The following is a 15,236-nucleotide window of genomic DNA, read 5'->3' on the forward strand; positions in this document are numbered from 1 at the left end:
ATGAAAAAAAAATGTTTTGTTAGAGAAGGTTCCTTCCTCTCTTCCCTAGTTCCTGGAAGAAGAATTTCCCTTAAGTGTTCCTGATTTTTTGCCCAGCAGAGCGATCCCATCACCAATGTACAACCACTGGTCCCTACTCGTCCACTGGGAGGAAGGTCAAACTATCTGTTCCTTCATGCCAGGACCAGGGTTGATTCAAGACTTAGACTTTCTCACTTGCTGGGCTGATTCAGTGTTGAGGACTGGGAGCAGGAGACTTATCAGGTGCAATTCGTCTTTATCAGCAATAAGGGTGAGACCCTATTTTGATCTCCCTTTTATCTCATTTCTCAGATGATTCAGAAACTCAGAGACAGAAGAAGAGTGATCCCAGTGGGCACCTCAAATCCCTACCAACCTGGAGACTCAAGGGAAGAGAGTGCTTTTCCCATCTCAGGGAAAAAAGAAATCTAAGGAGCCACCAATAGGTGAGAAGGAATGGTGCTATAAGCCCCACTCTCCTGGGAAGTCTGCATCTGGATAAACAGAGGTGTGCTAGTGAGCACCCCTAGCTTATCCCAGAAAGGCAGATGGGAAGAGAGAGGCGACAGGTAGACTGGAGAGGTGCTGGGACTTGGAACTTGGGGAAACCAATCTTATCAACAGCTTACAACACACTATGTAACCTCTGGGGACCTCAGTTTCTGTCCTTTGAAAGCAAAAGAACTGCATTAGATGTCCAATGTCCTTCCAGGTTAACATACTCTCTGCATGGAAGAGATAAGATTATCGCACCGCCTCCCCAGCACCACACACAACACTTGCAAATCAGCCTGAAATAATAGACCGGCTGAAACAGCCACATTTTACATTTAGGTTTTCTTTTTCTTGTCTTACTTTGTTTGGACATATTACAGCAAGAACTGGGTAGAAAATGGATGGATTTCTAGCTTATTAAAGCAAACTAAAGTTTCATATTTTATTTAAAAAGAAAACTGATGTTTTAATGTCACTCCAGAAGTTTGCACTCTTTATGTAAGCCTCTGTGACTTGGAGGTGTGGCTCAAGTGGCAGAGAGCTTGCTTTGAAGTGTGAAGCCTTAAGTTCAAACCCCAGTTCCACCAAAACGAAAAAAAAAGCCTCTGTACACAGCAGAAAGATGGGGAGGAAGAAAGAAAAGTGAAAAGGATATTTCTAGAACATCTTTGATGTCAAGTACAATGTTGGATATTTTATTTATGATGGTAATAATCAGCAACCCTTGAAACAATATTTCAGAAATTTACTGCATGCCAGGATCCGTGTTCACGTTCATTCTCTATCCTACTTTCTATCTCCATCTATCTTCCTACCATCCATCCATCTATCCACTAGTCTATGAAGTTGCTACCAAAATTACTATAATTGTACAGAGAAAAGTGTACACTGGGCAGGAAAATAAACTGTATGACATCATGTATTCAGTAGGTGCTGAGTTAGCACATGGTAAAATGGGTGCATGTGTGATTTCATTTAAAATCAGTTATCGTGACATTTTAATTCTTTAAAGATGGCAAAATAATATAGCAATCCTTTATAAATAATACATCTAAGCCAGGCATGAGGGTATACACCTGTAATTCCAGCACTTGCAAGGCGGAGGCAGGAGTATCACAAATATAGAGAGACCCTATCTCAAAAAACAAAACAAAACAAAATGAAACAAAAGCAGAACAAAACAAACAAAAAACTCCCATGTGACTGACATAGTTAAAACTCAAATTCTGTTAACTGTTAGTCCTTGTAGGAATGTAAGAAAAATGATCTTTTCTATCAAAGTATTTGTTACCCTCTTAGATTACTTAAAAATTCCTCTGTTTGCCATCTTAGGTGACCTGCACATTTAAAGGGTCCTTGCTTCTTCTTCCAGATTCCTGTACAACTGCATTGCCCACCAAACTGCATGCCCTAACCCATCCCCCAAGCCTTTCAGCCAATCAGGAAAGACTGTGAACCTTTGACTGGACAAATCACAGGTGAGGGGCAGGTAGGACAGCATTAGGGATATAAGGAGGAGCCACTGTTGGCCATTTTGTGCTTGCGTGTTGCTTAGTGGGAGTGAGCACATGCTTGCACCCTCTTGATCAAGAGAAATTGCCTTGTCAAGATTTTCTGTCTCTTGTGTGTCTTTTTTCAGCACCCAGGAGTCTTTAATTCCAACAGGAGATAGGATTAACATCATGAAATCATGTTAACATTTATGCTTCCATTGTCAAGAAAAATCATGTAAAGTGTCACGTGACAATTTCAGCTGGGACATTAGGAAATGTTAGCTAAACTGTTGCTTCACTGGTGTGCAAATGTGTAGGCTTTACACCTGTGAAAATTCAAACACATTTTAAATTTACTGATGATCAAGGGCTATCATTAAAGCAAAATGCAAAAGTGAAGTCACTTACATTAAAGCAAATAATTATCCTTGTCAAGACACGTCTGGATCCTGATGCAAATATCTGTTGACTGGCTTTCCCTCTAAGACAAAGCCACGGTTCAGCTTACCCCGGTTCTCATGTTAGCTTCCTAGGCACGCTCTGTGAGCAAGAAGGGAATCTGATCTACGAAGATCTGAAACATGTCTCCTGTGGAAATGACACTAGGTAGTGGTGGCCCTAATACTAGTGGACAATATCAATGAGCTGTGGAAGAGACTTGGCACAGCCACATTACTTCATCCACCCTGATGTATTTTTACGACTGGAGTGGAACAAAACCCCACCCAGTAAGAGGGCATAGCTGTCATTTTGTAACCCACAGAGGTATCATTTTAGCAACAAAATACGGGGCTTTGAAAAAGCTTGTTAATCCCAATGACCTTTTTAATCACTGTGATCAAGGCCCCTGGCTGCTCCATAGCATGTAAAACAATGCCCTGAGCAACACTGAACTAAGAAATAACTTTTCTAAGGATTTCGTTGATGGATTGAAACTCAAGAAGCAGGAACTGGCTCCCTGGCATCTGTTGACATTAGTGGAGATATTTTCTTCAATCTGCCTGAGTTTAGGGAGTAGATGTAACTCAACTAAACGATGTCATAGATACTTTATAAAATTTTAAACATGGATAGGACCTAGAAAGCAATGCATTCCTATGAAATGCCTATTAACAAAGATGATTCTTACTTGATTATTAAGCACTAAAAAAACCTTGAAAATCTTATTTTTAAAAAATGAACAGACAAGTGAAAACATTTTCATTCCCAGTTGTGTGTGTTTTATGTGCAGCTATTTCAAAGTAGCTGAGTAACACTAGGATTTAAGACAGATATTATAGGATTCTGCAGGTCCAGGGAACCTATATTTTTGGAATCCACAAGTCAGAGACTCTTCTGACTTGAATCCAGAGATCTCTGGATTATTTGGAACTGTGTACGTACAAGAAAAAATTAGCAAGAATCATAGGGTCCCTTTATGTCTGCTGCAGGCATCTTTGTGACTCACAGAATCCTTTTAAATTGACTACCTTGAAGACCTTTGCAAGATGTATTAGAATTTTATTGATTCTGCGATTCCTGAATTGGAAGATTTCACACATGGGATGGAATGGTACATGTTTTGTGCTCAGAGAGTCACTACTTTGTTTGTTTGTTTGTTTTTTGAGGTACTGGGGATTCAACTCAGGGCCTCACAACTTGTCCCCAGATCCCCACGCTCACACTTGTTCATGTGGTCTGGGTGCTGTTCTGACATGGTCCCTGTTAGTGACCTGAATACTTCACAAAGTCAAATCATGGTGTCTCCTTCCCAGAGACGACTCTGTCCTCACTCCTGGGTACCAGTATTTCTTTAGCGATCTTCACACCAAGTACATTGGCTCTGACGTTTATCTCTCCTGACAAGCTAGGATGCCTCTGACCACTATTTCCAAATAATGATTCTGGCTCCAAGGTTTGTAGCAGAAAAAGGAGACCATCTTGCTATTCCTGGGCATTTTGATATCAAAGATGCAACTGGACAGTGAGGGAATATGAAATGAGCTGAATGTCAGTTTCTGTCGTATACAATATGACAGTTGGAATCTTGCAGAATCACATTATCATTGTGTGAGGAATCTTTCTTCATTGATAGGGTAGCCCAGCTGAGAATGGATTTCAAGATTTAGAAAGTTCCTTAATGGCTGGAGTTGGAGAAGGGCAGTGGTAGGAGCCAGCCATTTCCAAATCAAAGCAGCTCTGTCTGTGTCTCAAGCTGGGCTCAGCAACAGGGCACCTGCTAGTCACATATGGTGATTATTCCAGGTAACTAGAGTTTAAAATGTACTTCATCAGTCAGAATTTCCACACTCTAAGTGCTTATGACCACATGTGGCTAGTGGCTGCTATAATACCAGCACACAGGACAGGACATTTTCACTGCTCCAAGTTCTAAAAGGTAGACTTGAAAAATCACAACAATGGGTCTATGGCATACACACAAGCAGACCATTTTGCAACTGAGAGTTAAATGATGCTCACAAACTGGTCCTCACCACAGCCAGTGGTCCAGTCAGTAGAGAAAGTACAGTGTTAGAAGCCTGGAGCCTGGGGAGGAGAGAGGCTTCAGGGTGTATGTAGACACTGGGAGCCTGGAGCAACACAAAACTACATAGTTGGGCACAGCCTTTGGGGGAGACCTGAAACCCTATAGGGGGACCTCAGTTTCCCTTGGGTGTACTTATGGATGGTGGAGAGAAACTCGGCAGCATATCAGAGAAAATGAAGAGCAGGGCAGGATTCTCGTTTGGTGGAGATAACAGCTTATACCTATTGAGTTTCTATCCTAGGTGGTCAGTGGTCTAAGAGCCCAAATTAGATTATGCCTCTTAATCCTCCAACAACTCCCTAGAGGATAATCAAGGGCCAGAATGGAGTTGGGAGTTCATCATTCCATGGTATTCCTGGAGACACCAGCAAGACCACTGGCTGGTGGCAGATTGCTTTCAAACAAGCAGGCTGGAACGTGGAATTGCATGGGATCAGAGGAAACCCTGGCCCTGCTGCCTGGTGCAGACTGGGATCCTGATTTATGTTTAATCAGAAAGTAGAGTCCAGAGAGAGGAAAAGATGCCCTGTGCCTTCTACAGACAGGAAATGAGAAAGACAGGAACAGACCCCAGGCTTGGAAGTCCTATGGGAGCATCGTTGGTTTGTAGATATTTATGTGGGGATCAAGGATGAATGCCCCACTGACTTGTCTAACTCTACACAAGTCCTAGGCAAAAGTACAAAGTCAGGAAAGTTTTTCTAAGCTACAGGCAGCTTTCCTTTTATTAGCCACTAGCCTCTCAAATTACTCACATGGGTCAGCGTGAATCAGTGGCTATGTGGTGATGGAGCACCAGAAGGCAGGGGCTTGTAAGTGGACAAGCTTGTGCAATGGACCCTTCCCTACCCCAAGTTCACAGGAGAGGTCTTGACAGGCAGCCAGCAGGGGTGGCATCATAGTGGGTCTCCCAAAGAGAACTCATAGAGGCAGCAGCTCTCAGGGCATGGACCTTGCCTACAATACTTCTATCTATGGAAACGCACATCAAAATTAGGGAAGAAATATCTAGTGATTATCTCTAAATGTGCATGTCAATGCCATACAAAGGAAATTCTGAAGAGACCTCAGGGCAAGGTTTTCTTGCTCTCAGAATCATATACCAAGAAGATCTAACCCTTTCTTGTTGATGCCAGAATTGCTGAAACCATCTTGTCACCAATGAGGAGTTACAACTTGAGGATGGCATCCACTAATCATGTCATATACTTGATGAAGTAACCAACTCTAGGGCTGCCCTACCATTGAACTTTATTATGTGACATTCTTTCATTCATCCATCCATCCATCCATCTATCCATCCATCTACTCATTCATGCACTAAATATTAAGTGAGCACCAACACATTCTAAGCACTCTCAAGGCGTTTGGGATACCTTAGAGGACAAACACACACAGGTTTTTGGCCTTATGTTTATTCCAAATTTTCTGATTGTTTCAGTCTATGTGAAATTTTTTTTGTTGCCTGCAGCCTGAACCTCTTAACTTACATCCTGCTCACGGCATATTGGCTTCATGGGTAACTGAACTGTGTGCTACAATTACACAGCATAAAAACAATTGAAAGGGCACTTCTGATGCTGATCGTTCTCTCATGCATTTGACATTTGTGGACAACCCCCTCCCTCACAGTGAGCCATAGTCTATTGCCTTGGCTTCCACAGTGCTACATACTTCTGCCTTACTTCCTACTTCTTTGACCACTTCTCACTCTGGGAGGGTTTTTCTGACTCATAGTTTACTTTATTTATCTATGAACATTAAATATTGGGGCCCTAGGGTTTTCTATCAGGGCCAATTATTTCTTACTGTACACTCCCTGAGAAGTACTATCACTTCACCGGACTTCACAACCACATACGCATGGGTGGTTCTAAATCATGTCCAGCACAGACCTCCTTCCTGAGCTCTGTATCTGTCTGATGAATGGTCTCTTCAGACATTTTGATATCTCAGAGTCAATGGGGCCAACTCATCCCAACAGTGTGTGTCCTACCCTCAATTCCCATTGGTTTCCAGTGCAAGGAATGGCTCCTGTATTGGTTCCCACAGTTGCCCAAGCTGGAATCCCAAGTATCATTCCTGCCTACTCCCTTTCCCTTATTCCCTCCAAATCTAAGCAGTAACAGGGCCCGCCGGACCTCATCTCCTATAACTCTCCAAGCTGCCCTTTCCCCCATGCCTATGACCCTTGTTCCTGGTAGAACAGGATTGGTGGGTACACCACTGCAGCATCTGAGTCACAGCAGTTGGCTAGATGGTCTCCCTGATGCATGGGTTGAACTCTTTCCAAGTTATCCTCCTGTGGGCAGACACGAGGCTACAAATCTGATGGTGTAGAAACCCCCAAAAGCTCTTTGCCATTCTGAAGAGCAGGAATAAACAGGGAGCACAGTTTTCCAGATCTGCCCTGGCTCCCCCTCACCAAACGCACATGCTGCTCACTCACCCTCCTTCACTTCCATCCAATGTGGTACTTCAACTGTGCTGGACCTCCCTCACGGGGCACTCCCCTCCCCCTCCCATCTTCTCTTGAGTGATTCCTACTCATCTTTCAGACTTCCTCTAAGACACTGCTCCTTTTAACATGTCTTCCCTGAGTTCCCAGGCCTGGCTGGGTAAGACTTCCATGTGCCACCTGAAAGTCATATACTTTCCCCACCATAACTGCCAAGCTGCCTGTGTCTGTCACTAGGCCTAGGAACTCTGTTAGCCAGGGATGCTGGATTGTCCTTGCTGGTACCCAGATATATTAGCCAAGGGACAGGTACTCAGCCACTGTACAAGAAACAAAGGTTGACTGGGGAGTGTTCATTCCTCAGTAAATGGAATTGGTCTCACAATTCTATTAATTCTTCCATCTTGGGATAGTGCTTTTCTGAGAATCTTGTGTTGCTTAAGAGAATTTTTATCACAGTTTCTCTTTGTTCTCTTTATTGTTTCAACCACTTTCCATTAATTTGACAGCTTTACATTTTGGAAGGTGGATTTTGTTTAGAAGACCCAAATAAATGAATGTAGGTAAATGCACCTCACTGAGTGCTAAGGTGCTATGCACACAATTATATGTTGTGCACGCTGAAAGACCTTATTTTCACACAATTACAACACATCACAGCTTCCCAAAGATGTCATTTTTAGGTGCAACATCAGAACAGCTAAAAATGTGACAAACCCCAGAGCCTGGTAAAGGTCGTGAAAAGCATTCCCCATAAACGTGAAGACTTTAAAAGTCTACACACCTGGGATGCCAGATAAATAAGGGGATTTTTGAAGGCTCAACCTACACTTGTCTCTTCTAATGCAGAGAAGAATTGTGATTTCCATTTAGAAAAGATGATGACCTTTTAATTTAAATATCAAGCTTTTTCCACCTGAACGCCAGAGGAGAGGAAAGGAGAGAGTTGTTCATTTGAGGGCGCTTCTGTTTGTGTGTATAATTAAAATCAACACTTTCTGAAAGGTTGTGCTCACCTGATTAAGGAGAAAAACACACCTCGATGCACTTTATTATCTGCAGTGCAATGTTATCTCTAATTCCAGCACCGACCGGAAAATGTACGCTCACAGGTATCCTATCAGTGCTCATCTTTCTTGGCAGCAGACAATACTCTCCTGACCTCCTTTCCTCTCTATATGGGATTCTTTCTTCCCCAGGATGAGGGAGGCTGCAGTGGAAACTTCTAGATGAGTTGCTGCAGTCCCAACTTTGTCACTGCAGGTTGTCACACGAAGGGTCCAGACCTGTGTGACATGCAGGCAGGATGTCATGTCATCCAGGAGTAGAAAGCAGCTGGTCCTTTTCCTCCCCCTCTGCTCCTTACAAGAAGCACATTCATGTGAATAAAAATGCTCATAGCATATGAAGCAAGTGACACTGTGATGAGTTAAGGTTTCATAAGAAATCTAGTGATAGAAATCATAGCACAGTCACCAGTTATTCTTTATAGTCTGTAAACACAGCATTATATTTATTTTGTAGGGGTTATTTACAATAACCACTCATTGAAATCTTCACTGAGGTGGTCTGACAACCACTATACAAAGCTTTCCTGCGTTGCTATAAATTCTAAGGGAAGGGCATATAGTCTTAGTAGGGGCTTTAAGAGTCCATGCTCATGGGCCATGATGTAGGTGTCTTAGTCAGCTTTTCATTGCTGTAATAAAATACCTGAGAAAAAGCAACTTAAAAGGAGGAAACATTTCTTTTGGCTCATGGTTTTAGCCCATAATAGTAGGGACCATGTAGTGAACCAAACTACTCACCTCATGGTGCCAGAGAAAGAGGAAAGGGCCTGAGTCCAACATCCCCTTCAAGGGCACACCCCCAATGACTTAACTTCCTCCCACTACACTCCACCTCCTAAAGGCTCCACTACTTTCCAATAGCACCACAACCTGCAGACCAAGCCATTAACACATAGGCTTTAACCAAAACAGGAAGTAAGAAAATAACTTTGGGTTTCAGCTGCTTTATCTCCACTTTGGAACGACAAAAGTAAAAAGGCCAGATGACTTCTTGAGGTCCCTGGTAAGTATGAGAGGTATCATCATTATTGTACCAATGGGCAAACAGTACCCGGTCTTTATATATTTTCTACCATAACATTTAAGGACACTGTCTGAAAGTGTTTGGCATCCATGAATATGTACACATAACCTAACATAATGTTTATTTAAATAAGAGGCAATCAGGTTTCATGGACTATAAAACTGGATAAAGAGGACTAGTGTTCTTAGTGCTCTGGATTTTGCCAGTTCAGGTGAGTAAAGCAAGTTATATGATCACGCAGAAGTGGCCTCATATTCAGCATTTATTGATTAGCTGTGTCCCTGGTGCTGTTCTGGGCAGCTGGGCTCCATCCATGAGCAAACCAAAGAAATCCTCCTCCTGGTGGAGCTGAGTGTTAGTGAGGGGAGAAGAGAAAAAAAAATCTGACAAATAAGCAAAGTACAGGGTATGTCAAAAGGCAATAAAGGACAAAAGGGAAAAAAAAAAAGAAGGAAGAGAATAGTTGAGCAAGGTAAAAGACTGAGAACTTAGGGCAAGGGGTGGCACTTTTAAATGTGGTGGTCTTTGAGTAAACTTTGTTGAGAAGGTGACCCTGAGCCAAGACTTGAAAGAGGAGCTAACATGTGGATATCTGGGTAAAGAAGGTTTAAGAAGAGGAAGCCCAATAGAATCTCAAAGACTAGAAGGCCCAACTGGAGCAGGTGAAGGAGATGGAAGGAGCAGGAGGCACGTAGGGAGGAAAAGGAAACATCACGGGGAGGAGGGCACATTGGGCAGGGCTTTGTAGGCTGTGTAGGAACTTGGAATGTTCCTACACAGTTCACTGAGTGAAGTGAGGAGCCACCCAGGCTCTGAGAAGCAGGCTGTCACGCTCTAATTTCCCCAGACCAAAGAGAGGCACATGCAGCACAGAGGACTGTACTTAATAGACACGGACACTGAGCCAATCTAAAGAGTGGACAAACTTGTGAATCAGGTTACAAATTGCATTAAAGGAGTGGAAGGACTAAGTTTTAGAATCTGGGTGCCCAGGGCCCCCTTTTCAGCCACCGAATGACTTCATGTAGACCTCTTGTGAAAATGTTACATCCCCAGAGAGTCCTCCAAAAATGCCTTCATCAAAAATCACACCTCCAGCCCTGACTCATTTCCCTGTCTCGTTCCTTGGGTTTTCTTCACATTGCTTATGGCTCCTTGACAGTCTATAACATACTTATTACTCTGAATTTTCAGTAGTAGGATGTAAGCTCTAAGAAGGGGAGACTGTTTTGTTCAATTATTGATGTAGCTCAACCCCTAGACAGCTACCTGCCACAGAGGTACCTATTTGTTGAATGAACGGACATTCAAATGCTCCAGGAGTCTAAGAAAACTTTGTTTATTTAAATGTTAGTTTAAATTCAATTTCAATTCAGACAAAAAACACCATGAGATTGGGGAATAAATAAAAGGAACCTGTCAAATTATAGATTATTGCCTACCTCTGGTGTAACACTTGTACTATTTACAGTGTTAATTAAGCTGTATTAATGTTTATACCACATTCTTTACTGAACCATTATAGCCATGTTGTAGAAAATTTGAAAAATGAGAGAAAAAGATCTTTTTTTTTGCAATACTGGAATTCAAACTCAGGGCTTTCTGAGTTTCTACTGCTTGAGCCACACCTCCAGTCTTTTTTTCTCGTGAAGATAAAGTCTTGCTTTTTGTCCAGGTTGGACTGGGCTGACATTCTCCTGATCTCAGCCAAGTAGCTAGGATCACAGGTGTGAGCCACTGGCACCCAGCTAGGAGTTTGTAACTTCATATCCTTACTACCATCATGGCCAGCAGAATTTAAAACTCATAGTTTTCAAAGTTTGCAGCCTTACATGGTTTCAGTATAGCCAGAAACAACCAAAGGTTTTTGCTTTTTAAGCTTTTATCTGAATGTTGTTTGACTGTGAAATGCGATCCTATTATGGAAACCAATAAAATTACAAGCCATTGAATAACTATGCTCTTTACATCTAACACATTCTGTTAAATGAGAGATTTCTAGAGACATTTGAGATTCTTTTTCTTAATTCTGAGCTCACATTTTGCCTGGTTTGAATTCATTAACCATTTGGGATTTTCATGTACTAAGAAAAAAGATAAAGAATTTGGAGGACAACTGCTAGAGTAAATTAGTTCTGGTTTACTGTGTTCAAATAGTTCTGGATTTCAAGTCACTGTACACCATTTACTTGTCTATTTCCTGTGAATGAGTGGGTATAATTAAGCAAAATCAACAAATGGAAGGAAGATGGGAAGAGCAGATCCTTCCTACTAACGTGGACAAACTGCTTTCAGCATATCAGCAGCATCACGCACACAAATAGTGTAACTGCAGCATCACAGAGACTGCTGCAGGGCTGATGGGGTCACTGCACATTGGTGTGGCAGTTGTCAGAGGCCACGCATCTCTTGTGTAAATGACTTTGCTGCTGGGTAATGAGCTTGAGTCCTAGGTGCTAACCCAAGGAGGCAGTGCACAGGGAGGAAATGCCAGCCGGACAATGTGGAATGATTGTTCTAAATTGATGCATTTTTTTCTTGAAACTAACAACTTAAGAAAAATGATTAAAATCTTTTTGCCACTTGCTGTTCATCAGGTCATAGCAATAAAATTCTATTTGCTTTACCCACTAGGATCTCATATTCAGCAAGGAGAATGATGTGAGAGAGAGAAAAGAATGGATGAGGGGAAATGACTCATTTATGAGCACAGAGAGAAGCAAGTTGGAGGTGTGAAAAGGAAGCTGAATTAGGCCGTAGGGAGCTCGTTCATCCTTGACACTGATGTTGATCAGACCGTTTTGAGGGGTTTGTAGATCTTGGTGCCTTTTAAGTCTTCAGAAAAAAGGGGACAGTGATGTCTACCCTTCCTAATTCCTGGGACTGCTGACAGGGTGAGGCACATAGATTTTTGTGTCAATACAAAGGATGATGATGATATAACGAGAGTAGTGACCACACATTAACATTTCCTGAAAATTTGTTCTCAGGAAACAAAGGATGCTAGGTGCTGTTCTTTCACACAGTTCATCTAGCTCTCAGCGCAACAATATTCTCCACACTTTGAGATGAAAACAAAAGCACAGTAGTGCAACTGTAGTGGAATTCAAGTGATCCACCTCCAGAGTTCATGCTCCTGTCTGCTGATGTGGTGTGACGCAGCCACAGTGATACAAGATGGATGTGCTTATCAGAAAATCCCATAGCAAACACAGACTTTTACACCACTGTGTGCGGGGGAGTTTTAATTTTAGTCTCCCTCTTCCTCTTTTTGTCCAGTGATGGAGACAACAAACACTTTTGAGTCTAATCTCTACTACGGTTATTTGAAGTTTAGGGGAGCAACCATCAACCCTCTGGGGCACTTGCTGTCCTGGAGTTTGTTGGCTAGTGAGGAAAGACAGTCAACAAACAAACAGAAATTACCAGACAGTGGTTAAATACAGACGGAATCAAACAGGAGGTTGTGGTGCCTGGTGACAGAAGAGGGCAGGGCTGGTCCTTTTCTCCAAGGTACTCACTCAGTGCATGTAGCATGTTAGCTCTGTGCCTCCCAGGGAAGCCCTGACTGCTGGCATGGCCTTGGCAGGTTTCAGCTGCACAGCCCTCTGCTTCCTTCCTTATAAAATTGTGGCTTTTATTCCAACAATCTGTGATTTTTTTTCATTGAGTCAGAAGCCACCTAGGCAATACGCCCCTTAACCCCAGTTATTATATGTAATGAAAATGATGAGTGTTATAGTAAAACATAGTCTTTATTTTAGCACATGCCTGAGGTTTTACAGAGATACAAAGGTTGCAGAAAAAAAGGAAGAAAGGAGGGGAAAAATTATTTAACTGGATCTGAATAGACTTTGGCTGTGACAATAATATTGATTGAAGTACTAGGGTGCTTATTATATAATATTATACCTGTAGTCAGAGAGCTTCCTTCTCTCTTGGGGACTGAATGTGGAGAAAGGAGCTTATGGTACAGTGTGGAGATGAAGACCAATCCCAGGGAGGGTTGGGGGCCTCTACAGAAAGAATACACTAGAGAAAAGTGAGAGCCATTCCCCTGGAGAACAATACAACCAAAGCAGTTGTATTCTACCATGGCCTTCCCCAAAGGTAAGTGGGTAGTGTGGATCTCCACAGGGATTCATGGGTCCCACGAGGCTCTGATAATTATAGGACAACCTCTGAAACAGTGCTGTTTCACATCCCTCCAGTGTCCCTCACCTCCAGGGCAGGGCGAGAGCTGTGCTGCTTCCTACTTGTATCTGGGGCTGGCAACCTGTGCCAATAAAGAATGCATCAAAAGCACCACTGAGATGCCCCATGACAGTAACACAAGCGGTGAGACACACCCGTGGAATAAGGTACAAGTCACAAAACAGGAAGCAGAGAGATGCTCCAGGACCTGCAAACATAAACTGCTTTGACTATCAGGAGAAATCTCTTGCTTTGCTGCTTCTTCCTTCTCCTCCTCCTCTTCCTTCTTTTTTTAGCTAGGACAGGGGTTAGCACTTAGGGCCTTGCCATTACTACAAATGTACTGTAACGTTTGAACCACATCCCCAGTCCTTTTTTCTTTAGTTATTTTTCAGATAGGGTATCATGATTTTGCCCAGGGGTAGTCTCACATAGCTGGGACTACAGATACGCACCACCCAGCCTGGCTTATCTGTTAAAGTCTCACTAACTTTTTGCCCAAGCTGGCCTTGAACTATGATCCTTCCAAATTCTGTCTCCCAAGTAGCTGGGATTGCAGGTGTGAGGCATTGTACCTGCTCAGGATGCATCTTTAAAATAGAGTATTTAATGATCTGACTCACCAAATAACACCAGCTTGCTGACTCACCAAATAACACCAGCTTGAAACAATAAGCACATCTGGCACAGACAATCACTGCTGATGAACAGAACAAGATTGGAAGCAAGTCTGCTGTCTCACTTAAAACCCTAAGATGGACAGTGTCATTCTCAGAGTAGGAGAAAGAAGAGAGAGAAGGGAACAGAGAGAGAGGGAAGAGAGCTAGCATACACAAGCATGATTGAAAGTAGCAAAGTTCTTAGAAAAGAGAAACGAAGTATTGCTCATATAATGTTTAAACCACTGCACACATTCCTATCTAAAGAGTAATTCAGTGAACAGAAGACACGTGCTATTCACTGGCAAACACTTGTGAACGCATTCGCAGAGCATTTCAATCACTGTCAACATTACAATTTAAAATGCCTCATGTGTACTATTATAATTTTTCCACTTTATTTTTTTTTCTGTTGTGGGGAGATAGATTGCTAGGGTGGGGTGGAACAAAAACAAAACAAAAACCTGTTAAGAAAATTCCAGATGCTTGTGGATTTTTAGCATTTATCTTGGGAACCCCAGTAACTCAAGAGCCTGAGCAATTAATTGCATTCGCCCTGGCTGTCACCAGCAGACTCACCACCAGGACCTCCATCCTTCCTGGGGCTACATCATTTTCCTTAGCATCCTGTGGTTTATTCCAGACCTGAGGAGAGCTTTGTTTCCCTCCTCTCATACAGTACTGATGCCTTTAGCACCCTCTGCTATATTCTTTCTTCCTTCCAGCTTCATGTGGAATTAAGTGATGCAGAAAAGTAAATGCAATGCTGTGACATGCACGTATGTCTCTTACCTTTATCATAGATTTCCTTCAAGACCCCTCGCTTGATCAGCTCCTCTCTGCTTTGCCTCATCGATATCTTCCTTTCCAGGGCTACAAGCAAGACAGAGAAGCAGGTATGAGTAGGTGACAACATTGTTTTTGTCTGACAGGCCCTTATGTGAATAGGTACTGGGCTTCATGTATGTAAAAGTTTCAGTAAGTTGTGCTTCAGTAATGGTAAACTAATAATACATGCCAGTTAATGTTTTTGATACTAGGACAAGCTCTTTAGTCAGATTAATCTGTGAAATCTTCAAAATGATCTTGGTGTTACCTATAAGATAGGCCTATTTATTGGGTCTGATTTAAGCCTGATATATGGTAGAGGAACATGGCATGGAGAAGTCCAGCATTTTGGCATCATATGGTAAAGCAACCAGGTCTCTGAGCTCTAGGTGCCCCCTCCCAGTCAGGTGCATTCCTGGGTATGGCATGGCATTGCCTTGCAGGCAGGACCGGCATGTGGATGATGT

The 15,236-nt window shown here is 42.5% G+C and overlaps 1 protein-coding gene across 7 annotated transcripts in view; it reads right to left on the minus strand.

Annotated features, from left to right (window-relative positions):
* Phactr1 (phosphatase and actin regulator 1) overlaps nt 1–15,236 on the minus strand; it is a 535,805-nt gene that overhangs the window by 103,551 nt on the left and 417,018 nt on the right. For all 7 annotated transcript variants that reach the window (XM_074082893.1, XM_074082891.1, XM_074082892.1 and 4 more), the window contains one exon: nt 14,734–14,814. In XM_074082893.1, coding sequence (XP_073938994.1) covers nt 14,734–14,814 — 81 coding nt within the window. The remainder of the gene's footprint in view (nt 1–14,733; nt 14,815–15,236) is intronic.

The sequence above is a fragment of the Castor canadensis genome, chromosome 8 (assembly GCF_047511655.1).
Source record: "Castor canadensis chromosome 8, mCasCan1.hap1v2, whole genome shotgun sequence".
NCBI lineage: Eukaryota > Metazoa > Chordata > Mammalia > Rodentia > Castoridae > Castor > Castor canadensis.